A 25,033-nucleotide genomic window follows, 5' to 3' on the forward strand; every position below is an offset into this window, starting at 1 on the left:
AATTTTGACATTTCATTAAATTTCATTAACTGTGTTTAATTTACGCTTACAACGAAGATAAAATCCAAAATGGATATAAATATTTATTGTTTGGAAGAATTGCTGGCATCACAAATGAACTTGCTGTACAACAATGCTGTAGCTAACCATCAACCCGTCAGTAATACAGAGAGTCAGTCAGTCAGTCAGTACCGGACCAAGTCGAATGACCGGCATGGCCAACATAATGACCTCGTAATAAAAGTATTTCATTGACCGAACTCAGTGACTGACCAACCATTAAATGTTCTCTGAGTTGATGGGGTTTAACAACACCGGCTGACAGATGACGGGGTTGTTTTTGCAAAAAAAAAATAAAGTCAAAAGAAAACAGATAAGTCAGAGGGTTTTTGCGATTTTTTGTAAAGAATGGATTAAACAAGTGTATAAAGTACAAGGTAAATCTTACAAGAATGTAATTAAAACTAAAGTTACGAAAGTAAGAAAAGAATTAATAAAGAATAATTACAAAAATGACAAAAATATTAGAAAAACAAGTAAAAAACATTAAGTTCGGCCGGGCCAAACTTTTAATACCCTCCACCTTAGGGTAAAAGAAACATTAGAAGAAATGTGGCAAAAACCATTAAAATGCCGATTATGGGGAGGTACCGTTATATGGGGGCTATACCAAAACGTGGACCTATAATTACAATGTTTCGCCACCGGAGCTGGAACCCATTATGACCCACAAATACCAATTTTTAGACAAATCAGTGAAAAAATGTGGCAAAAACCATCAAAATACCGAATATCGGGAGGTACCGTTATATGGGGGCTATATCAAATCATGGACCCATGCATGCAATGTTTCGCCACCGAAGCTGGAACCAATTATGACCAACAAATACCAATTTTCGAACAAATCCCTGAAAAAATGTGGCAAAAATCATCAAATTACCGAATATCGGGAGGTACCCTTATATGGGGGCTATACCAAAACGTGGACCTATAATTACAATGTTTCGCCACCGGAGCTGGAACCCATTATGACCAACAAATACCGATTTTCAGACAAATCCGTGAAAAAATGTGGTAAAAAAACTAAAATACTAAATATCGGGAGGTACCTTTATATGGGGGCTATACCACAACGTGGACCTATACATGCAATGTTTTGCCACACGCTCAGGGACCCGCTATGACCTACAAATACCAATTTTAAGACAAATCTGTGAAAAAATGTTGCATAAATCATCAAAATACCGAATATCGGGAGGTACCGTTATATGGGGACTATACCAGAACGTGGACCGATATATCTCATTTTCAATACCAACCATCCTAGACACAATGCAAATAGCTCTGCTAAATTTTGGAGCTCTACGTCAAATAATGTGGGCTGTATCGTGATTTCAACAGACAGACGGAGAGACAGACAGACGGACATCGTTAAATCGACTTAGAATTTTATGCTGATTATGAATATATATACTTTATGGGGTCTAAAACGAATATTTAGGGATGTTACAAACGGAATGACAAAGTTAATATACCCTCCTTTCCAAGGTGGAGGGTATAATAAATGGAAACCTATCTGAAATCTAAGTAAAAATTCAAAATTAGAATTGTTGTTTTTGGAAATCCCATATATCGATCTAAGAGTATGTTTACATTGGAGCTTTTTGGCGATTTATTTGACGTACTTGTCCTCTAGATTTACTAAATCCGGTAAACTTTTAACGTGATATATAATTATCAATCGCAACACTTAACAACTACGATTCATATATCAAAGTTATTTGCAAAAAAACCTGAGTTTTACAATTTATTGCCAACTTCCGCTCCTCTGCCAACATTTCTCATTTCCGCTTGATTTACACCACTGCCGCTGAACTACTCTCAACTCTATGTTATTTTAAAAACAGTTTCTTTCCAGATCTGTCCACATCTTTGCGAGAGAGGAGAGAAAAAAAGGCCCCCCACCCCACCGCAATTGATATGGTTTATGGAAAAGACGAACCACAAAACCGAGATAAAATATGGAAACATGGAAAAATAGTGATTAAAAGTTATGGTTGTTTAGTTAGTTATCGCCGCAGCTATTTTGCATGGAGTCTCCATTTTGAATTCGTAAACCGCAAAAATGTTAACCTAAAATGAGGCAACGCTGTATTTATTCATAGCTCGACCGACCTCAGCCTCAGCCTCAACCGCAAAACAAAAATAATCCAGAGAAACCATTAACCCTGTGAAGGCAAAGTACAGACCGCTAAAACCCACGACATTAGGGTGGTTCACCGTTTTGGGGGATTTTTTTTGGGGACTTTCTAAAAAAATTATTTTAGGATGAAAAATATTTGGATTTGGACATTTAAAATCTTTTAAAGGACATCTATGGCCCCAATAGGGAGGAGAGATTCAAAAGTTTTTTTTATTAAGAAGACTTAAGGATAGAAGACCTTAAGAAGTCCATCTATGTATAGAATACCTTGAAAATGTATTTCTATAAATGGAAGACATTCAAAAGTTTTTTTATAAATAAAGGACTAACAAGTTCACCTAATGATGAAAGACCTTGAAAGGGTATTTTATATATTAGAGAACTTCAAAAAGTCTTCCATAATGATGGAAGACCATGAAAGGGTATTTTATATATTAGAGAACTTCAAAATGTATTCAGAAGACCTTCGAAAAGACTTTTGGGAGCTCATCTTTAGATAGGAGACCGTAAATAAAAACCTTCAAATAGTACAAAGGCTGTTGTATAGAGAAGACCTTGAAACATCTTTTGCAAAAAACCTAAACTATTCCATTACCGAGAAGATCTTCAAAAAGACTTCTACCAAGAAGATCTTTAATAGAGCTTCTGCAAAAAGATCTATAATATATCATCTATAGATAGAAGATTTTTCATAAATCTACTATAAATAGAAAACGTTCAATAGCTCGTCTACGAAGTGAAGATCTACAACAGCTCGTCTTCATAAGCTCTTCTATAGAGAAGATCTAGCATGATCTTCTAGAAAATGCCTTGAAAAGGGTTTTTACATCAAAGACACCTTCAAACGGTCTATACGCAAGACCTTTAAGAGGCCTTATACAGATAGAAGACTTTGGAAAAACCTTTTATAAACAAAACCACTTCAAAAGCTCGTCTATAGAGTGAGGACAAAATAAAAGGTCAAAAGCTTGTTTATAGAGAGAAGACCTTCACAATATCTGCTATAGAGAGAAGAAGAGAAAGTCTACTAAAAAGAGAAGGCCTTCAAAACATCTTCTATACAGTGTGAGATAAAGATTTTATTGAATGAAAACAAAAAATGCCGGAAATAGCAGAATAAGTTTAGATTTGTTCGAATTGGTCAACTTTGACACGAATTATGGCCTTCGAACGGCCAATGAAACCGTCACAAGCTGCCCGAAAGTTACCCTGCGGTATTTTCCCCATTCCCGGCGAAGCGCTTGCTTGAGGTGATCGACACTTTCGTATTTTTTAGTGCCAACCTTACATTCTCCAGACACAATAGTCCAACGGATATCCGGAGATTTTGGTGGCCATTGTGCGCTGGAAATGAAGCGAGGAACCTCGCGTGCAGAGTGCGATGGTACTGAGTCCTGTTGGAATTTCCAATGTCTACGGTCAACATGTTTTTGTGCCCAAGGCTTTAATACCCCCTCCAGATTATGTTCGCGATTATATTCGGCATTTATTCTGATGCCACCGTCGATTAATACGAGCGAAGAGCGACCATCGGCTGTTATGGCGGCCCACACCATCACCATGGCCGACGCTTGAGTTCGGGTGGCCTATCGAAGGTACACATTTTCTGCTGACCTCTTTGGCAAGTAAACGCGATCATTTTGTTTGTTTACAAACTGCCGGACAACGAATGTTTTCTCATCGGAGAAAACCAAATTCGGCAGTTCACCACTTTCGGCCAAGCGAAACAACTCTTTAGCTTTTTTGAGTCTATTTTCTTTCTGTTGCGGTGTAAGTTCTCGCACTTTTAGTATTATCTAAAAAGCATTTCGATTTGTTTTCAAGCAAAAGATCGAATAGCAACTGATAGATAATATCTCCGTAAGTACATTTTGAGGATTTCCCTTTTTTTAGCTTTTCACCTTCAATTTGGAAGGTGTGGCCGACCACACCAGCCAACCAACCCAACCTTCAATTGTTGTCCACATTGCTTACAAAAAGCCACTGGGATGTACTAGGTATGGTTTATTTATTGCTCTTTCAGAATTCAGAATGGAATGGCTTATGATATAATCGGATTTAACATGATCGAATTAACACTCACACAAATGTGGATTTATTTAGCAACTTCTGTAAGGTTTTGTGGGTAATTTGATGATGATGATAGTGGTGCTGGTGAGGAGGAGGAGAAGTGAATATGTGTGCTATAGTATACAAATGTGTCTGTGTGTGCGCTCATGATTGAGCTGTGTGAGAAGCTTAAATCGTATTAAGGACTTATTCGAAATGAAGACCAAAAAATATTTATAATTAAAATACAGATTATGAAGACAACAAAAAAACAGAAAACCATGTTAATTGAACAAGGCCTATTGATTGGTTACAAACGTATGTATGTGTGCGCACTTCATTTGTGTTGTAATCAGATTATTTAGAATGTATTTATTAAAATTAATTTTTAAGTTCGAAAAAGTATGAAATAAGTACAGGGTGAGATGAAAAAATTGCAACCAACTTCAGATTGCTGTCATTTCTAAGTCACTCGTCCGACAGCTGTTAAAATTATTCCAGTATCAGCTCATTATATTGTTTACAAGCGTACTAAAGAATTTTGGTGAGAATTTTCCAGAAAAAAGTTATTCGTGATGGAATTCAAGCGTGATAGTGTGATTTCTTTATATTTGGCTGGAAAACAACAAGTAGCTATCGTTAGAGCACTCCAGCACAAAAGATTTGTCTCGTACCATCGCTCGTTACCGTGATACTGGTAGCGTAGCCCGACGTCAAGGAAGTGGACGGAAGAAAACAGCAACTTAAGCAGAAAAGGTTCGAAAGGTAAAGAAGTGACTTGATCGAAAACCGCGTCGAAGTCGAAAAATGGCGAGTGATCTGAACATATCGCAATATTCCATTCGGCAAATATTGAAAAATGAGCTTGGGGTAAAGCCATTGCAATTCAAAAAAGTGTAAAAACTTACACCGCAACAGAAAGAAAGCAGACTCAAAAGAGCTAAAGAGCTGCTTCGCTTGGCCGAAAGTGGTGAACTGCCGAATTTGATTTCCTCCGATGAGCCAACATTCGTTGTCCACCAGTTTGTAAACAAACAAAATGATTGTGTTTACTTGTCAAAGAGATCAGCTGAAAATGTGCACCTTCGGTTGGCCACCAGAACTCAAGCGCCGGCCATGGTGATGGTGTGGGTCGCCATAACAGCCGATGGTCGCTCTCCGTTCGTATTAATCGACCGTGACATCAGAATAACTGTCGAAAATTATTCGAATAATATTCTGGAATAATATTCTGGAGGGTGTAATAAAGCCTTGGGCAGGCAAACATTTTGGCCGCAGACCTTGGACAGTCCAACAGGACTCAGTACCATCGCACTCAGCACGCGCCATCCATAATGGTTAGAAAATGAGGTTCCCTGCTTCATTTCCAGCACACAATGGTCACCAAAATCTCCGGATACCAATCCGTGGGACTATTGTGTCTGCAGTATTTTGAAAAGCTAGGTTGGCACTAAAAAATACCAAAGTGTCGTTCACCTCAAGCAAGCGCTTCGGCGGAAAGCGGCCAAAATACCTCAGAGCAACATTCGGGCAGCGTGTGACGGTTTCATTGGCCTTTGAAGACCATAATTCGTGCCAAGGTGATCAATTCGAACAAATCTAAACTTATTCTAAAATTTGATGCTATTTCCGACATTTTTTGCTTTCATTTAATAAAATTTAAAAAAATGGAAAAATTACGTCGTTTGACTTTGTTACATTTTTTTTATCTCACCCTGTATATACTTTGTGTAAAAAGTATATTTCGAGGTGTTATGAACGGAATGACGAACTTAATATACCCTCCATACAATAGTGGAGGGTATAAAAACGGAATATTACAGATGGAAATAATTATAACCAACGTCCGATCGAGGATATTATAATGTTAACCAAATTTCCTCCTAGTCTTTAATATTTTTAACATTTCTCTCTGCTGCCATTGGAAAGTTGATTTCTTTCCTCATTTGTTTCGTTTTTCAATCTATTCCTGTTTATTTTAAATTACAATAATTAAAACTGTGTTTGTTATGTTGCTGCTGTTTTTATATCGGCATTTTTTTATTGCAATTTTGCACGAGATTATAAGCAAGCCACTCACTTCAATTCGCAACCACCCTGCATACTCCCCCTTCCTCTCTCCCTATGCGACACAAACACAATGGGCTTAAACGAACAAGTTTTTGAAGATGTGTGTAAATATGTTTGTAGAACAAACTCAACGGAGAATCGAATTGAAAAAAAAGCAACGAACTACCTACCTATCGAATAACGAACGAGGCATGGTGGACAAACGAATAACAAACAAATGAAACAAAATGACAACATGTGTTTTATGGCACGTTTTACAAATTCTGTACGGCCATTTCTGTTTTTATTTTTTTTTTTTACTTTTTATCAGTTCGAATAAAATCTGCTAAAGTGGGTCTCTTATCTATGGTGTTGTTGTGCTGCTGCTGCTGACTATGTACATATGATCGTGTCGTAAAGGTCGTGCATTGTGTGTTTATTTTTTGCTTCTTTACCCCACGAGATGTGGTATATTTTTATTCCTTCGTGAAATGATCTTCGTTTATGCGAATAAAAACATTGATAAAAAATAATGTCATTCAGCTGGGTAAAGACCTGGCTCCTTGTAAATGGAAATACCTAAAGGTTTTTTTCACGTGACACGATTCTGCACAAGGTAAGAAATCTTTTCTTATTGAAAAGATTTCTCCAATTGATAAAGTTTATCAAATAAATGCATCCATACAATATTCAGTTCAGGGTCAGCAATGACTTCTTGAGAAATCGAGGAAGGCTTTACTTTTCAGAAAAATATAATGGAGTTGGTTTCATGTGATGCAATGATTTCTCCCGTTCATATGCATGAGTTCCAAATGATGTAGTGAATGCAATAATGCAAAAGCAAGGATGCCATGCCAAGGATATGGTGAAAATATCATGCCTACGAAAAGTTGAAAACTTTACTCGAAGAACACTCCTCGGAGTAGAAAAATTTCGATCATGCACTATTTTCACTATGACCCCAATATGACCGTGCATGCTCATATTCGAGTGGAGAAGATTTTACTCTTAAGTTCTCTTTTAGTTTTTATACCCTACACCAGAAGGTGGGGTTAGGGTATTGTGTCTTTGTGCATATGTTTGTAACAGGCAAATGGAAATGAGCTAGACTCATAGTTCCTTTTGATGATCTGTATAGACTCACATTCTGAGTCGATTTATGTACATCCGCCCATGTATCTTTGTAAACAAAGTACAGGTCGCATTTATTGCCCGATCCAGATAAAATTCTGCACAAATTATTTGTTTGACCCAAGAACGAACCCTATTGAAATTGGAGATAATCTGTCAAAATTTAGGTATAGCTCCCACATATGTCTTTGTCCGAATTTCCGTTTATTGTGCACCAAACGTGTAATATCAGCCTAAATGGTATGGAATTTTCCACATACGGCCAGATTGACCCTGAAAATAAGTATGACAAATTTGATCGAAATCGGTTCAAATATAGCTATATCTCCCATATATATTGTTCATCCGATTTGTTATTTTTATCCTCCGATATCGTAATATGATGTACTCAGTAACAACGATATTTGGGGAAAATGTATCAAATACAACTCAGAAATACCCTTGCCAAATTTCGATCGAGATCGGTTAAAATTTGAATGTAGCTCCAATATATATGTTCGTCCGATTTGCATTTTATTGTGCTGAAAACGTGTAATATCAGCCCAAATTGAATGGAATTTGGCACTTACCTCCAAATTGAGTCTAGAAACAAGTATGTCAAATTCGGTGGAAATCGATTCAGATATAGCTATGGCTCCCTTATATATTGTTAATCCGATTTGTTGAATTTGCCCTGCACAGCCGTAATATGGACTCCGTAGTAACGATATTCGGGGAAATATATCAAATAAAGCTAAGAAATACCTTAGCCAAATGTTATCGAGATCGATTCGGATGTGTACGGTATCAAAAAGTCGGCCCCGCCTGACTTTAAGACTTTATTTGATGGTTTTATACCGTTTTTTATTTGTATGCGTACTTTCTCCGCCCATAACTGCAAACGAAAGAGCATTGTCGCTGATCTATCCCAACAAATCAATTTGATAGTGTTGTTGTTTTTGTACACAAAATCTCTGGCCTCTTGCTTCTGCTGCCTTTCCTATCTCTCGATCCTCCTCCCCCAGTCCTCATCAACATTAAAACCGTTTTGCTTTTACATTCATAAAGCCTTACTCTATTTCGAGCATTTCACTTCCTCTCTAAATTTTCAAACAGGAGTGCCTCGCGAACGCTCCCACGTAAAACAAAAGAAATACTTCGTATAAAACTCGTACTTTTCGGGCACTCCCGCTGGCGAGCAAGTTTCGAACGCGAGTATAACCGAGCAAACTGCATCTTGTGGAATTCTCGTTTTTGTTAACAGAATGAGTGCAATTCCAAGCAAGTAAATATGGCCACGATTAATGCTCAATTCTGCTATCCTCAAAATGACTAAAATCTGAAAACTCCGTTCCGGTATCGTTCCTATATTGATTATTTTATAAAAAAGAGAACACAAAATATAAAATTACAGGTGATTTAGTTGAAAATTGTAGTCGAAAAGTAGAGAAAATCGATTGGCATTGTTACAAAGAGAGTATATAAAGTAGTGGACCCACACTGATATAGGACCAACGCCTTTGAAACATCAAAAATCACGAACAATGCAATTAATTTGGTTGTAAATCGAGGTCATGACCTTCGAAATACCAAAAATCAGGGGATGCTAAGCTAAATCGTGGACTTACTTTGAATGTTTAAATAATAAAGTTAAAATACCTAAGGATAACCAATAAAATGAACGAGTATAGTGATTAAAAAATCACAGAATAGGCCTAGAGAAATAAAAAATTACAATTGGTTGGTGGGAAATTGGGAGCCAATCTTTCGAAATACCGAAAATCAGGGGTGCCGTTACACAAAAGTTATACCTAAGTGTAGACAGATTTTGCCCATTTTTAGTGCCAGACATCTGAGAATTACTAAAAATATTGATTTTAACAAATGGGCGGACATTCTTCAAACGATTTAGAATTTAAACCGTCAAACAGTAGAGGATATAAACAATTTTCGATTCCATACAGTCGATTCCATACAAATATGACTGTATGGAAGTAATAGATTCAGCGAGGACCTGGTGAAAATTAGTCACTACACAACAAAACCCGTAGAACAAAATTGAAAGGTTTTATATGCCTACCACAGATGTCATAATCCCCAACTTTTATATATTGAGGGTTGCAGGAATAGCGATTCCATGCGATTCAAAATTAATAACTTAACGCATATTCCTGGGACATCTTCAAGTTGTACTGAAACTTGACACCACTTTACTGCAATTTATGATTGCTTACCTTAGCAATTTATTCGTATATTTTAAAATAAACGAATATATTTTGAGGTTATGGTCCAACAGCAACGACATATACATATAACATCATACACATCAACATTATGTCAATCATATGTTTTATTTTATGGGACAACATCAACAACAACAAAAACAGCATGAAACGTGAGGTACATAGCATGGTGCACTCACACACAGGCACACATACATATACACGCTCAAAAGCGCATCCACCATATTTACAAAAATGTATTTCAGCTACCACAGTTGAAATCGATCAATATCCATAAATATCAATCATGTCTGTCAAATACATTCAAACAATATTTAATTAAAAATTCTCAATTGTACAAAAAAAAAAAAAAAAACAAAATGAAAAGAAAAGAAAGAAAAAAATAAATCGATAGGTAATTGATTTTAAGTTTACAAATGTACATTTCCGAAACATGTTGGGGGCAAAAATGAAAAAAAGTAAACTTTACGATAAAAGAAAAAAGTTTCATCACAATTGATTCAAATAAAAAACTTACAAAAAAATACTAATACTAAACCTGAATCCCCAATTTTGGGTTGAACTATTAAAACCACAAGATACATTAACTTCACTTTCTTCAATACATATGCAAGGTAGGCAATAACTTAGGTCGAGCAACAATCGGGTTAAAACGTGTTGGTATTTAATAAAATTCACACTACCGGGGCATCTAATTGTAAAACTCTCTTCATTATTGTTTAGGAAATACCCTAGCCAGACAGCCATACTTATATCAAGTGGTTTATTTCTCGTCTAAGTACGACGATATTCAAATCGTACACGATGAACATGATTTCAAAACAAAAACGATAGAAGAATATTGAATATTATAATGTGTTTTCAGTTTGGCTCCGCAAGACAGCCTTTTACGTTACCATTCATAATGTATTTTGGAATGCTTAAGTATCTGATATATAATACTTGTGTACATATTCCAAATGTGTACATATGTTTTGTATCAGCGGCCACAGCGGAGAGACCATTAAAGTAATCAAATGGTTTTCTTTAATGACGAATAACAGCAACAACGCCATTTAATGGTAATATCTAATACAGATTATAAACGACCACAATATCCGTTTCAGTTATTGGCAGTAAAATTTATAATTACAATTAAGTAATTAAATCATAAGTTGAAATTGCAAAAAAAAAATTAAAATAAAATGGAGAGAGAAAATTGAAAAATATTTTAAAATTATCTACAGTTTCCATAAAACTGTCCACACTTCTAATGGGAAGTAGATTTTTATATCAACACATATACATTAAGACAGTCCCGGATAGTTGAGAGGAACCATTAACAAAATTGCTTACCCTCTTCTAATTTTGTGTGATTATAACTTCTGCTGAAATGCCGCAAACAAGATAGGCCACGAGGTATGCAAACTAGTGTTTCGTTACACAAATTTTGAATACTCGAAAGTCAGGGCACTTAATCGAGAAGTTAACATTAGGCGAAAATACAAGTGATACTGCAAACTGTAGGCTCGGATCATGGAAAGTACAAAGTAGTAGCAACAAGAACATCGGTGACATTTAACGGTTATATGATAACTGGCAAATAATAAAGAGACAAGACAATGAAATCATTAAGAGTGAGCCCTCTCGGGATTATTTAAGGCCTTTAGATGGGCACAATGGTCCCGCAGACAGCCAGCAGAGGTAAATTGTAGGGGCCGAAATGAGACACCAATATTCAAAGCGAGTGAGTGTGACAAATACGATGTGGCGTATGCTTTATGAGGTTCACCACAAATCTGCAGAGGGTGATATTGCAGACGTCATCCGGAATGCAGTCATTAAAAGCGTAAGACCTTTTTAACGATTTTCTCAATTTGTTCCAAAAAAAATATTTAAAATCACAAAATTGGGAGGGTGGACTCTCTACTAAATCCAGACATGAAGCCAACAAAGTTGAATCGTACAGCTGCACAACAAAGTATTAAAAATTTTTGATGAAGGAGCTACAGTTTCCATGCTCGCACAATACCTGAATGACAAGAAGAAATAATTAATTAATATGTTAAGAAAAGTAATTTCAAACTATACCAGCTCCAAAACATAAGGTTTTTGTCAAAACAGTGATCACGTCAACAATTTGACTAAGGTTTTCTAGCTTTACTTTGTTTGGCTTCACCAATGAAACTACTGAGAGACTTTCTTTTCTTGTGATATTTAAGGGCATATGCTCTATAAAACTTTTCACAATGAAGAAACCTTCAAAGTGTGATGGTCTTCCTTCAAAATGCTTTTTTTCTGATTTTCTTTTAAATTTTACCATTAGTAAATTAATTTTTTTACCAGTTGTGCCAAGCAAACTAGTTTTGAATGCATTTGAAATACTAAGACATATTTAACAATGTATCCAGCACATTTAACACCACGTGTGGCTAAGTTTTTTGGGACTCATTCAATTAATTCAGAGCGCTTTATTCCTATTTTAATTAAAGTAATGTACAAGGATTCTTTATCACTTGAAGTAGAAAACACTCTTAAAAACATCGACTACAACCGGTATTTTGTCATTTTGCCTTTTGGATGAACTACAGAAATAAAAGAAAGCACTGAATTTTAATTCAATTAAAATAATTGTTGTTAACCTTACCAATCAATCAAACAGAAGATAAACTCCCGAAAAAACGAACAAAAGAAAGTTGAATGTCATCAATTTCCGTTTTACAAGAGAATTGAGCAATAACTGTAACAACAACAATAGGAATAAAACGGAAACAATGAGTGATACATTTTAAATGAGCAATGCCGCAATACAAATAGTGACAGCGCAGCGAAGTTCAAACAAACACTACACATACACATTCACACAGTCATGTGTGCACGGTACGTCATTATTACCGCAGTCGCGGCCCAAACAAACGTATTGTTGTATCGCCGACAGTGTATTATAATGACGGGCAGCAGGTTGTTAGATGATGATTATTATTATTGTTGTTTACCCTTATTATTATTAGTCGTGTTGTGAATTTTCTTGTTGTTGCTATTGCCATTTGTGTTTTGTTTTGATTTTCGATTTTCTGAAATCCAATCACAACTTGTAGGCCATGAGAACTTACCCTTTTTTCGGCACTGTCACATGAATTAACAATCGACGATGATGTTGTCGATGCAGCTGTGGAGCCTGCAGCACCACCCAAATGATCTTGAGTATCCATTTCTGTTAGACTTGTATCCAATTGTTCTTGCTTTATCGATGGTATAAGGGGTAAAAAGTCATTTTTACTAAGATTTGATAGTTCCTCCAACTCCATGATGGCAACAGTTTGTTATTGTTGTTGTGTTGTAAATGGGAAAGGGAAGTTCGTCGTGGCAATTCCTTTGTTTAGAGGATAGTTGCAATACACTTTAATGTACACAGAGAAATGCTTTCCAAACTATAGGTATTTCTTTTAGACATTTTGGTGTCAACAATTTGTTGTCATTTTGTGAACACCAAACACAAGAGACAAATTAAATTTTGTTTTCTTATTGAGAAAGGTTATTTTCCTTGTTTTGCTATTCTGTTGTTTATTTGCTTTATTTCTTATTGTGTTGTTATGGTAATTCGCAGCGGCATGATAAACACAGCCGGGCCCATACGCTACGAACGAAGCAAGGGTAGATTGCAGCCGTTCAGCACAACGCCACTTCACAGGGTCTCATTAACATCACGTTGGCGACGTCGTCTTCGTTCGTAGTTGTGATAGCCGTTGTCTCCTCCGTTATTAACTTTTCTACACAAGAGACACACCGCACACATGCAAACTTGTAAGTTTAAACACCGATGGATGACACCGAACGCGATTCGAATGCGAATTTGCGGCAGAAAACGTAATGAACGATACGCCAAAGTAAAGTAATGAAGTAATCAAACTTTCGCGACGTCGTATGTTACTGTACGTACAACGTGGGAAGAGTAAATTGGCACGAAACGGCAGAAACAAAGCAAAAGCGTAAAAATACTTATGTTTGCTTATTTGTAACGAAATCGAAAGAGCAAAATTCACACAAAGGAGTGTCAAAAAGCACAATAAGAACAAAAATATCCCAGTTTTGAGATTTTCATAAAATGTTGCCGTTCTATTTCGTTTGTCACTCGCACTTTTTGCCGTGTGTCTTATTGAGAATATTCACTGCAATTCAATGGCATTTTCACTATTTAGAGGTTTCTTTTCTTTATGGCTCTTGAATAATATAACCTTTTTGTTGCTTTCAATTACACACACCACCACCGTCTCTCATTGCTTAGCACACATACACACCAAAAAAGTGAAAATTTTTCCATTTTTCATTGGGATTTCGCCAATTGAATGATGTTTTCTAGAAATTTGTATTAACTTAAATTGTGCGAAATTATTTGCATTCACTGCACTTGTATGGGTTGAACTTTTTTCAAAATTTCCAATAGAATATTTCCAAGTGAATTTGTTTAAAAATTGTCAATTTTTAAACTTTTTACTCGCTTTCCTCGCGTCTTATGTGTTTGCTGTTTTTTCTGTACAGATATTTTGACATTTTTTCAGTGGTTGTTTTCTACATGGGTTGGAAAGGGAACACACGAGTGTGAATGAATCTTGTGTTTCATTAAATTGGCTACCGAAATGAAAAGCGCTGCCAGCAAATCAGTCAAGTATGAAATGCAACCCTGGTCTTGGTATAGCAGCTAATAGCCAATTTACACTATTTATAAAACATTCACTAGTTTTAATAGAATTTATATTGTAACATTAAAAATTATATAGTAAAATATGCACGTGAGTTTAGGTTGTATGCCAGGCATAGAGTGATGTGTCTATAATTTTTAACGTATAATTATTTCAAGGTAACTGTTTGTTTATTTATAAACATAATTTATTTTCTGTCGAAATTGTGGAATTCATACGTGGCAAGTTAAACATATTTGTTGGAAGTGCATGGTAGAATCAAAAAGGCAAAGTCATGCAATCATATGTTTACAATTTTTTTCAAAAATTATTCATTTGACAACATCTCGCATGGTAGAAGAATATAGGTAGACGCATCGACACAGCTGCTGAGACAATGAACTGTCAAACCAATTTTGGAATTGAAAATGTTGAATGAAAAATTATTTAAATTTATCAACATTGTTGAAAAACACGAACTATAATAACCTCGTCGTATAAGAAAACATATAAAAATCTACTTATATTTAAAAAACCATTTAAAATTTTTTGACATATCAATGCTCCCAAGCGTTGATGCATCTATCTGTATTCTTCTGCCATGACATCTCGTTTGTATTTATATATCCATTCTAAATTCAGAAATCAGAGATGGGAACCTGTTTTTATAAGTCAAACTTGATAAGGTAAGTTACAGGAAATGCAAAGATGAGAATGCTCATGGTACAATGAAGAGAAGGTAGTTCAACTTTGAAAAAATTGCAAGTATAGAGGTCTACCTGTTTGGCTTGTAATGTCAGAATTACTATCAAAACAATAAAAAAGCAAACAACTTGTTGCATTGGTTTTGAATAAATAGTTTAAAACCGCGAAAACTGAATGAATGGTCAAAATTTCTTTTCAATATCATGTTCTATATATCTCTTATTGTTTATTTCGCGACAAAAACTGTAGATTTTGTCGATGCATTCGTTGCAATAAGCATTTTGAAAACACCCGAATTTGAATATTTTATGAACAATTTTTTATTATTGAAAAGAAGACACACACATAAGCAAATGAAGTTGACATATTAAGCCAGAAAAATAAAAAAATTTAAATCATATGGTAGTTCTGCCCTACCTTGAATTCATTGTACCATGCTTATTTGAAATGACTTTAGCTCCTTAATTTTACCATGCTTAGATCTTGATATTATTGTTGGTTACTTTGAAATAAATTTAGCACGCTGCACACATAAAACTAGTACAATTTATAAGCATTTGAATATATTTAAAATCGGTAACCCCTGGTAGAATTATTGGAGAAGAAGCAACATTACAATACAAACAATAAATAAAAATAAATTCTCACTAATATGAATAGAAGAAATGGTTGTTTTTCTCCCAAAGATTTATTATATAATTAATTTTATAATTTTCATTCACGTTTTCAACTTTTTGTGTAAATGTTGACATTTTGAACATATTTTTGTATTTTTCTATTTTTAAATTTTGCTAGAGAGACACTTGTCAGACATTTTTTCTGCCAATACAAACATTTTGAAAATATTGCCTCTTTTGTTTCCAGTTTTCTGTGGAAATTACAACTCGTGGGCAAAATGGGTACCTCGGATGAGAGAGAAAACTAAATTTACTTTCGTTTGAATGTACATACGCTATTAAACGTTGTAGGTTTAATTCATAATTTTCAGTCTTCCCAAAAATTTTTAAAATTTCATCAAATTTTTCTATTTTCAATTTTTAAATGTCATAATTTATTTTTCCGATAAATGCTCTCATTTGTTAGGGATGGGACATATTTTTTCGTTGTTCTGAGAGTGATTTGATTTGAACAAAGTACAAATATGAGTGTTCGCTCTGGAAATTGTGTGTGAAGAATTAAGTAGTTTTTTCATAGTTAAGAGTCAAACACCGAATAGAGAGCGAATCAAGTGCAGTGGAAACGCAACATTACAGTGTTAAATATATTTTTAAACATTCAACAATTCAACATAAGGTGTGTCTGGTTACTTTTCCAGCAGGAATTGTCCAGCAACTTCTTTCTGAGAGAGTAAGGTAGTTTTATTCTCTTTTGCAAGGAAAATGCGAAAAGTAAACAGACGCTATTCCTGCAGAAGCTTGCAACTAATCAGCTGATTTGTCAAAACAAACCAATTTGTCCCCCAAGGAGAATTAAACCAAAGGAACCAATACTAATTTTACAAGTTTTTTAAATAAAAATGTTGCAAATAGTCTTTTATTTTCTTATTACATATTAACATTTACGTTTTTCACATTTTGTAAAGTTGTTCTCCAAAAACAATTAGTCTTGCTAATTCCAAAACAATATTTTCAAATTAAAATCACAAAAAGAAATAAATAAACAATAGAAAACATCTGATTGAATGTCGATGAATGAGAAGAAGAAGAGTTGCAAGAGATTGCAAGAAGAAATTTTTCCAGCAAGAATTTGCAAACTCTCACTGAATGAACTGTCAAAATTTCTCTCTCCAACCGCTCTCTTTTGCAGAACTTTCGGGTTAACAGACGACTTCTAGTAACAATTTGTAACAATTGTTACAAATTTTAGGGTAACCAGACACACCTATAATTACTGTACTGGGAAAAACCCACAAAAAGAATGAAATATTGGGGTTACTCCACAATACTGCATTTTTTTGACAGTATAGTTACAACAAAAGAAAAATTCTGTTTAGAAGGTAACTCTAAACCTTCTATAATTGTGCCATGATTTTCACTTTTAGGTACAGAAAGATATTTCTATTAAAAATTTAAAAAAAAAAAATGTTATTGTTCCAGTTTCTTCGCAGAGAATAAAAGAGCTGTATCTAGTTCTGAGAGCCCACTTCAGTGAATAGATACATTAAACAGGTTTTTTTGACGCCGCCAAAGAAAAAATCGCTCCAGTTCGTTGTCTGATTCCGGCACGGTACAGGGAAACGCTAGTAAATAAATTAAATATTTAATATTTATCTATTAAATAGTTACTTGGTAAAGAAGCCCCCGGAAATTCCTAAAGAACATCATGGAAACTTTGCTAGAACAGCAAAGACGTTACCATGAGGAACGCGAACGTTTGGTCAAACTCATGGTCGATGAGTATGCCAACAAGAAAGCTAATGAAAAAGACCGCATTTATTCCGAACATCGGCTAAAGTACCTACTGGACATGCATTACAACTCAACGTCAAAGCTAAGAGAACTCTATGAGGATAAGGATAATGAGAGGAAAGCCGAAATTCAGGCACTTTCAGGACCAAACGAATTTAATGAATTTTACAATCGTCTGAAACAAATCAAAGAATTCTACAAGAAGCACCCGAGCGAAGTAAGCATTCCCTTGTCGGTGGAATTTGAGGAAATGGTAAAGGCGTACAATAATCCTGATGAAATGTCTGCCTTGGTGGAATTTACGGACGAAGAAGGAGGTGGTCGTTACTTGGATTTGAATGAATGCTATGAGATGTACATCAATTTACGAGGCGTGGAGAAGGTGGACTACATTACATATTTGATGACATTCGATCACGTCTTTGACATTGCCAAGGAGCGAAAAAACAAAGAATATAAAAAATATTTGGAAGCTTTAAACGAGTATTTGCACAATTTTATAATGCGAGTAGATCCATTACATGATATTGAAGAAGAGTTGGTGAAGGTTGAGTTAGAATTTCAAAAGCAATGGCTACAAGGTACCTTCCCCGGCTGGGCGAGCAAAGAAACCGAGTCGGCCTTGGCAAATACTGGTGCTCACTTGGATCTCTCTGCATTTTCCAGTTGGGAAGAATTGGCTTCACTTGGGCTGGATCGTTTGAAATCTGCACTAATGGCTTTGGGATTAAAATGTGGCGGTACCCTGGAAGAGAGGGCACAACGATTATTTTCCACAAAAGGCAAAAAGACATTGGATCCTTCGCTCATGGCCAAAAAACCTTCCAAAAGTACAACTGTACAATCCAGGGAAAATGAGCGACACAAGGAAATTGCGCAATTGGAAGCTTATTTATATAAATATGCCGAACTGGTATCGGAACAAAGAAGTGCTACCAAGGAAAATGTTCAACGCAAGCAGGCGCGAACTGGCGGCGAGCGTAACGACAGTGATGTCGAGGCCAGCGACTCAGATTTGGACGATGATCCAGATGCCGATGATATTCCATATAATCCCAAAAATCTTCCTTTGGGTTGGGATGGCAAACCTATACCATATTGGTTGTACAAACTGCATGGCTTGAATATAAGTTACAATTGTGAAATATGTGGCAATTATACATACAAAGGACCGAAAGCATTTCAGCGCCACTTTGCCGAGTGGCGTCATGCTCATGGAATGCGATGTTTGGGTATACCGAATACAGCGCATTTTGCCAATGTAACACAAATTGAGGATGCTATTACGTTGTGGGAAAAATTAAAATCGCAAAAAACAGCGGAACGTTGGATAGCAGATCAAGAGGAGGAGTTTGAAGACTCCCAAGGCAATGTAGTGAATCGTAAAACATATGAGGATTTGAAGAGGCAAGGTTTGCTTTAAGTAAATTTAAAAACACCAATATGGGACTAAAAAGGAAAAATAAAGTATGAGTACGAAACCATAAAATAAATGTATTTCAAGATATTTCTGCGTTTAACGATAGACCTATGGTCTTTACGGATGTAAGTGGTAACAATGAAATTTCTTGTTTGGGACCCGAACATTTCAAATCACTGCGAAGCCAGGGAAAGTCCTGTAAACTACAAACATGTTATCGCTGTAATGGACAAGAATTTGAAAAAAGTAATACCTACCTGATAGTGAGGATTATGTGAGAGCCGCACAAAACCAACTTGATTGGTATATATCAATACTTTAAATTTACAATCTGATGGCAGTTTATCTAAGGCTTTTACTCTTTCGGCCAGGCAATAAAGCGATGCCCTAAGTTGTTCTTCCATGTCCATAAGAAACTCATCTTCCCCAGCTGTGCGCTCGGTTAATGGCTTTATTTGAAATCTATATCTCTCGTAAATTTCCACATCATCTTTATACAGTAAGACTTCTACGCCTTCCAGCTCTCCAGTCCTAAGGAGTTCTCTTATTGTTCTTAAAACTTTGTACAAATATGTGTTTAATGGCGGATAAATTGAGGCAAATACCGGTGTATTATATATTTTACGTTTCTTAAAGATTTGAGATGGATACACATCCCTTGTATAGAGTATGTGATTAATAAACACTTCTATAGCTTCAATAATAATGTCATTTAGTTCTGCAATAATGGGAAAATAATGTTAATTGAGTAATTAGTGGTATATTGTGCAACTTACCATTATCCATTATAAAACCGTATTGGTTTTAAGGAATTATGAAGGGAATGGTTGGAATGAACATTATACATACTATTGGTATACCACGGAACGGCTTTTAATACTATTGGTTTCATTTTCTAAATGGAATTAGGTGAACTAGTTGCGTACTTTAACAGCTGAACAGGGTTTCTCGACTTCCTTCCAGTGAATATTTCCTTTGAATGGATTATTGTTTATTTCTATAACTCGAGCAGGAGGATTTACTGCTCCTTTCTTATACGTTCCTACACTTATACAGGAGTATAAAGTTGCTCCGTAAGCACACGACAATTTATTTAAAATCACGAGAAAAAATTATTTGAATTATAGCGAAATTTCTTCCAGTTTATCAAAAAGCCGCCTTTGTTTACATTTGTCTCCACAAACATTGACAATTCACAATAACTGACTCCCCATCGAACGGAAGCATCCACAACAGCAGCAGCTATATGCCATAAGCATGAATCTTGAACTTCTTGAGTCTTTCGGCCAAAATTATCCAGAAGAATTTGATGGATCTTTGGATTGTATATCCCTGGCTGTGACATGTGTATTCAACAAATATGGAACTCTGTTGGCGGTGGGATGCAACGATGGTCGTATTGTTGTTTGGGATTTCCTTACACGCGGTATTGCCAAAATAATATCGGCTCATGTTCATCCCGTTTGCAGTTTAAGTTGGACAAGAAATGGTCACAAGCTACTGTCTGCCTCAACGGATAACAATGTTTGTATATGGGATGTATTGTCAGGAGAATGTGAACATAAGTATCGATTCCCCTCACCCATACTTAAAGTGCAATTCGATCCCCGCAATGACAAACGATTTTTGGTGTGTCCCATGCGTTATGCAGCGGTTTTGGTGAAAATTGGAGAATCCCATAAATGCCTGCCTCTTGATTCTGATGGCGATTTAAATATAGTGGCTTCGTTTGATAGACGTGGTAAGCATATCTACACCGGCAATGCCAAAGGCAAAATAATGGTCTTGGATGTGGAAACATTGGAGGTTGTGGCAAGTTTTCGCATAATAGTTGGTACATCCAGTGCTACAGCTGTCAAGAGCATAGAGTTTGCCAGACGAGGTGATGGTTTTCTCATTAACACATCCGATCGGGTGATACGTGTCTACGATTCCAAAGAAGTCTTGGCTTTGGGCAAAGATGGCGAGCCGGAACCAATTCAAAAACTTCAGGATTTAGTAAACAAGACAACGTGGAAAAAATGCTGCTTCTCGGGAGATGGAGAATACATATGTGCCGGAAGTGCCCGTCAACATGCTCTGTACATATGGGAAAAATCCATTGGTAATTTGGTAAAAATTTTGCACGGCACCAAAGGTGAGTTGTTGTTAGACGTTGTGTGGCATCCTGTACGTCCGATTATTGCAAGCATAAGTTCGGGTTTGGTTTCCATTTGGGCCCAGAATCAGGTGGAAAATTGGTCAGCATTCGCCCCAGACTTTAAGGAACTTGATGAGAATGTAGAATACGAAGAACGTGAATCGGAATTCGACATAACCGATGAAGATAAGTCAGTAGATTTAAATGCCGATGCTAAATGCGATGAAGAAATTGAAGTAGATGTGACAAAAACCGAACCAGTGGCTGCTTTTTGTTCATCGGACGAGGAAGGTGAGGATGAGAATGCCTTACAGTTTTTGCCAATGGCTCCCGAGGTTGAAGATCCTGAAGATGGTTGGGCTGTGCAAGATGGCCTTGAGGGCGGTGGCAGCAACTCTAAAGATACGGAATCGTCAACAATGCACGATTATGGAGAAGTAGTGGCTGCCAAAAAACGTAAAATGAATAGCTACGACATTTCGCTGCCAGACGCCCCTGTCGAAGAAGTACATCCATTAGTGTCCAGTAAAACAAACAAAGACAAGCAGGTTGGGGGTAAAAAGGCAGCAGGACGACCTAAGAAGTAGTTATAAGAATACAAATTGTATAAAAATAGATTTAATAATAAATATAATACCTAAACCCTTATGGCAAAAATAATAGAATTTATTCTTTTTGATTTCATGATTATATGTGTTTCGGTTGTTTTAATAATATAAATAACTTAAAAATACTGTTTTTAAAATTATATAAAAATACATAACAAAGAGGAGAATGGAAACATTTTTAATTTCCAAAAAGATTTGCCGCCATAATACGTTTATCATGGCATGAAAGATGAACAATTTCTCCGTTTGGATAACGCACAAATGCACTTTGGTTAGCGAAACGTTTTTTACATTCCGGGCATGTGGTAAACTCATTGATTTCAAAGCTAATATTCTGTTGTTCCCGTACCAAATCGGTACATCTGCGAATCTCGGCCTGCAGCAGGGCTTTCTTCATTTCCATGTGATGCTCATGGGCTGTTTTGGTACGAATAACTGTATCTAGATAGTTTAGCATTCTATGCACTGGCATTTCGTCGGGTAAGAACTACATATAAAAATATAACAAAAAAGCTTTTAATTGGGAAGGATGTTTGCCAAATTAAAAACTTACCGGCCATATTTTACTTGGATCAATTTTGGTCCCATATTTATTTAGCAAATTTACTGCTACATCTTCATTGGGCTTCTTAAAACCTTCATGGAGCTCTACACCTTCATATGGCGGAAATTTCATTGGACTGAGTATTGTCTTGAGGAGTAGAAAGAATATATCAGGTTCGTCATCATAATTCCTTTCACAATATTGTGCCGCCTTGTCCACATCTCCCAAGATTTGTATATAAATTGCCAACACTTTTTCATGTTTCTTCAGGCGTTCCAAGATTAAAGCTCTTTCTTCCAACAATATATTGGTTGGAAAATCTTTTAAAATGATATCCGGTGAATAATTTGTGGAGTTCTCCAAGATATTGTACAGTTTCGTGCGATAATCCCTCAGCTGATCTTTCAGTCTTTCCGTAGCCATATCTGGGTTATCCAAATCTTTCATAATATTCTCAACTTTTTCACGGTATTGCTTGATTAGAACATTATGTATCAGCGTATTATGATCTTTCCAAACATTGATAACGTGTTCCAAATAGGGTATTACCAACTGTTTATGGTGGCTTAGTAAAAAGTCCAGCACTGTGGCCCGTGGGAGATTTTCTACTTCAATGAAATCATCTGTAAATATTCTTAAACCTTTCTCTGGATCAGCCTTCAAAATCCAATCGGAAAATTCCAAAATTAAGTTCATGTGTGAAGAGCCTAATTGTTGGAGATAACGTATGGTTCGATCATACCCATATAAATTTGAGCCCTCTTTCTTAGCCTGGGACTTGAGTAATTCCAAAGCCTTCTTGTGCTGTCCATTGGTCTGGTACAGTATAATTAATTCGGAAATTTTATCATGCTTCAATAACGTTTTTTCCGATTCCTCCAAATGACATTGGTTCAATCGCAGCAGTGGAGCAATCAAGGAATCATTGGTTTGCAGATAACATTTCAATAGGGTGGTATCGATAATCGACAACAATGATTTGGATGCATTTTTCGAATCGCGTAGCTTAACTACTTCTTTTTGCCGGGCAAGTGCCAAAAATTCGATTAAAGCCAGCAGAGCTTTCTCCAAATCTTTGTCTTCCAACTGAGGCATGTTGCTGACTTGTGGTACTGTGGCATCGAAACTATCTGCGGATGCCTTATCTTGCAAAAGATTTGGAAAGAGTCTTATAACGTCATATGGATTTGCTTGCGCTTTCTCAAATTCATTCATGGCAGCCGAAAATTGTTTTAAGGCAAACAATTCCTTGGCATAACGCATATGAATTTGACGTATAGTTTCAGCTTTGGCCAATTCTGGTTCATCCGATATGTTCTGGAAAAACAAAACATTTTATAAGTAGAACTTTTTATCAAAAAATATTTGAAACTTACAGTCAACTCAATGGCTAGTTGAAATTTTTTCTGCTGTAACAATTGTTGTCTCTGTACAGATATATCCACCATACGTATGCACCATAGTTCGGAAATTGCAGCTGCAAATATTGTACCACGCCCCGAACGTACCAAATGTTTTGTTTTACTTAATTCGGGTATAGATTGCACGAGTGTGTCTTTGTTAATGCCATTTGCTTCTAAACAGCGTATCTCGATGCCATTTGCAACACGACCCACAACAAATGGTTCATCCCAGACAAGAGCCAATAGTGGACCTGACCACGTTATTGGTTGTAGCGGATTTTTTCCTTTATTCGACGTGGAAGAATCTAGTGCTCCTTGGACTTTTGCCTTGTCGTCTTTACGCGCCTTATATACATCGGGATCAATTGTGACAAGATATTCGTCTTTGGAAACACCTATTATATCTTTTAGGAGGCAAATGCACGGATCCATGTTGTGAGAGGATGATGTTACAATGAGATCATGTTTCTCAGTTTTGTTATATTTAATCTAAAATTTAAATTGCAGAAAAAAATTAAAAAAAAACATTTTTATTGGAAAAGCTGCTTACATTAAATATCACGTATTCATCCTTATAACCGACGCATATCAAATCGTCTACCCAACACAAAGCCTTGGGGACATCTTTCAATTCAATACTGAAATCTGGTGATTCCAAAATGTACGGTTTCCAATAGAAAAACTGTAGACGCCTTTTGATGACACAGCAAACTCTAAGAACGTTGACAGTTTTGCCCGTAGTCGATTTGGTGGTCTGAGAAAATAATAACACAGGGAATTGTTTCGCTAAGAAATGTTTGATTATTCACCATACCTTAACATCCATTGTAAACAGACTACATCCTTTGGTAAGTTCGGAACTATGTATAAAACTAAAATTCTTCTCCATATGACTAATATCGCATACATGTATCATGGCATCCGTTAGAACAAACAACAAGCTCTCCGCTTCTATTACCTCCATTTGGGCAATGGGTTTTTTGCTGAAATTCTTATTGAACATCAACATATCTACTGCTCCATTTTCATCCACTGAATACATGATCAGTTGACCACTACGTGTGCCCAGGATTACATTGTTGTCTGCAGAACAGTTAAGGGAGTGAGTTTGTGGAAAATTTCAAAAAACAATTGAACTTACTATAGGCTGCTATTGACTCGATGTGAACGCCTTGCTTTAGTATGGAATGTATGTGGTAAGACTGGTGCATTTTGGAGCAGGAAATCAGAACTTATTGGCTTTTCTTCTCCTTGGTGGGGATTTGCTTGCGATTCCCCTATTGAATGACGAGAACAAACAATTTACGAAAAGAGAAGTCACACAAAGCCTACCAATTAGTTGTGACGCCGACATTAGCTATTGATTAAAACGAAGCAGGAGAATAAATTGAGTTAAAATATTAAAATATCCCGATATTTTGGTAGATTTATTTTTATTTTGTTGTTAATTTTCTCATTAGATGAACTTATTCATAGACATTTTAACATATTTA

At 36.0% G+C, this 25,033-nt stretch overlaps 5 protein-coding genes across 13 annotated transcripts in view; 2 read left to right on the forward strand and 3 right to left on the reverse strand.

The window, feature by feature from the left end:
- LOC101901211 (transcription intermediary factor 1-alpha) overlaps window positions 1-14,561 on the reverse strand; it is a 63,264-nt gene extending 48,703 nt beyond the window's left edge. For 2 of the 7 annotated variants that reach the window (XM_020038430.2, XM_020038428.2), the window contains exon 1: window positions 12,747-14,561. In XM_020038430.2, the coding sequence (XP_019893989.1) occupies window positions 12,747-12,941 (195 nt within the window). In that variant the 5' untranslated portion in view covers window positions 12,942-14,561. The remainder of the gene's footprint in view (window positions 1-12,746) is intronic. The other 5 variants (XM_020038429.2, XM_059118126.1, XM_011296139.3 and 2 more) reach the window with 5 other exon arrangements.
- Window positions 14,562-17,150: 2,589 nt separating this feature from the next.
- LOC101901041 (splicing factor 3A subunit 3) lies at window positions 17,151-18,881 on the forward strand. The gene is made up of 2 exons (XM_005188150.4): window positions 17,151-17,243; window positions 17,299-18,881. The coding sequence occupies exon 2, from the start codon at window positions 17,340-17,342 to the stop codon at window positions 18,846-18,848; it is 1,509 nt and encodes a 502-aa protein (XP_005188207.1). The 5' UTR covers window positions 17,151-17,243; window positions 17,299-17,339; the 3' UTR covers window positions 18,849-18,881.
- An 18-nt stretch (window positions 18,882-18,899) lies between these two features.
- On the reverse strand, window positions 18,900-19,718 carry LOC101894769 (DNA polymerase zeta subunit 2). 2 transcript variants are annotated; one of them, XM_005188202.4, is made up of 3 exons: window positions 19,622-19,718; window positions 19,103-19,563; window positions 18,900-19,048 (listed from the first exon to the last, which is right to left on the reverse strand). In XM_005188202.4, the coding sequence occupies exons 1-3, from the start codon at window positions 19,629-19,631 to the stop codon at window positions 19,019-19,021; spliced, it is 501 nt and encodes a 166-aa protein (XP_005188259.1). In that variant the 5' UTR covers window positions 19,632-19,718; the 3' UTR covers window positions 18,900-19,018. The 2 variants fall into 2 exon arrangements, with proteins under 2 accessions (XP_005188259.1, XP_011294438.1); XM_011296136.3 differs by having other exon boundaries at window positions 18,900-19,041; window positions 19,622-19,713.
- Window positions 19,719-19,829: 111 nt separating this feature from the next.
- Window positions 19,830-21,672, forward strand: LOC101900867 (retinoblastoma-binding protein 5 homolog). Of its 2 annotated transcripts, none has more exons than XM_005188149.4 (2): window positions 19,830-19,918; window positions 19,988-21,672. In XM_005188149.4, the coding sequence occupies exon 2, from the start codon at window positions 20,103-20,105 to the stop codon at window positions 21,570-21,572; it is 1,470 nt and encodes a 489-aa protein (XP_005188206.1). In that variant the 5' UTR covers window positions 19,830-19,918; window positions 19,988-20,102; the 3' UTR covers window positions 21,573-21,672. The 2 variants fall into 2 exon arrangements, with proteins under 2 accessions (XP_005188206.1, XP_011294439.1); XM_011296137.3 differs by having other exon boundaries at window positions 19,868-19,918; window positions 19,973-21,672.
- LOC101900688 (vam6/Vps39-like protein) lies at window positions 21,656-24,880 on the reverse strand. The gene is made up of 6 exons (XM_005188148.4): window positions 24,682-24,880; window positions 24,355-24,623; window positions 24,091-24,294; window positions 23,514-24,029; window positions 22,147-23,454; window positions 21,656-22,080 (listed from the first exon to the last, which is right to left on the reverse strand). The coding sequence occupies exons 1-6, from the start codon at window positions 24,749-24,751 to the stop codon at window positions 21,772-21,774; spliced, it is 2,676 nt and encodes an 891-aa protein (XP_005188205.1). The 5' UTR covers window positions 24,752-24,880; the 3' UTR covers window positions 21,656-21,771.
- Between the last annotated feature and the right edge of the window lie 153 nt (window positions 24,881-25,033).

This window comes from Musca domestica, unplaced genomic scaffold, assembly GCF_030504385.1.
Source record: "Musca domestica strain aabys unplaced genomic scaffold, Musca_domestica.polishedcontigs.V.1.1 12, whole genome shotgun sequence".
NCBI classification, from domain to species: Eukaryota; Metazoa; Arthropoda; class Insecta; order Diptera; family Muscidae; genus Musca; species Musca domestica.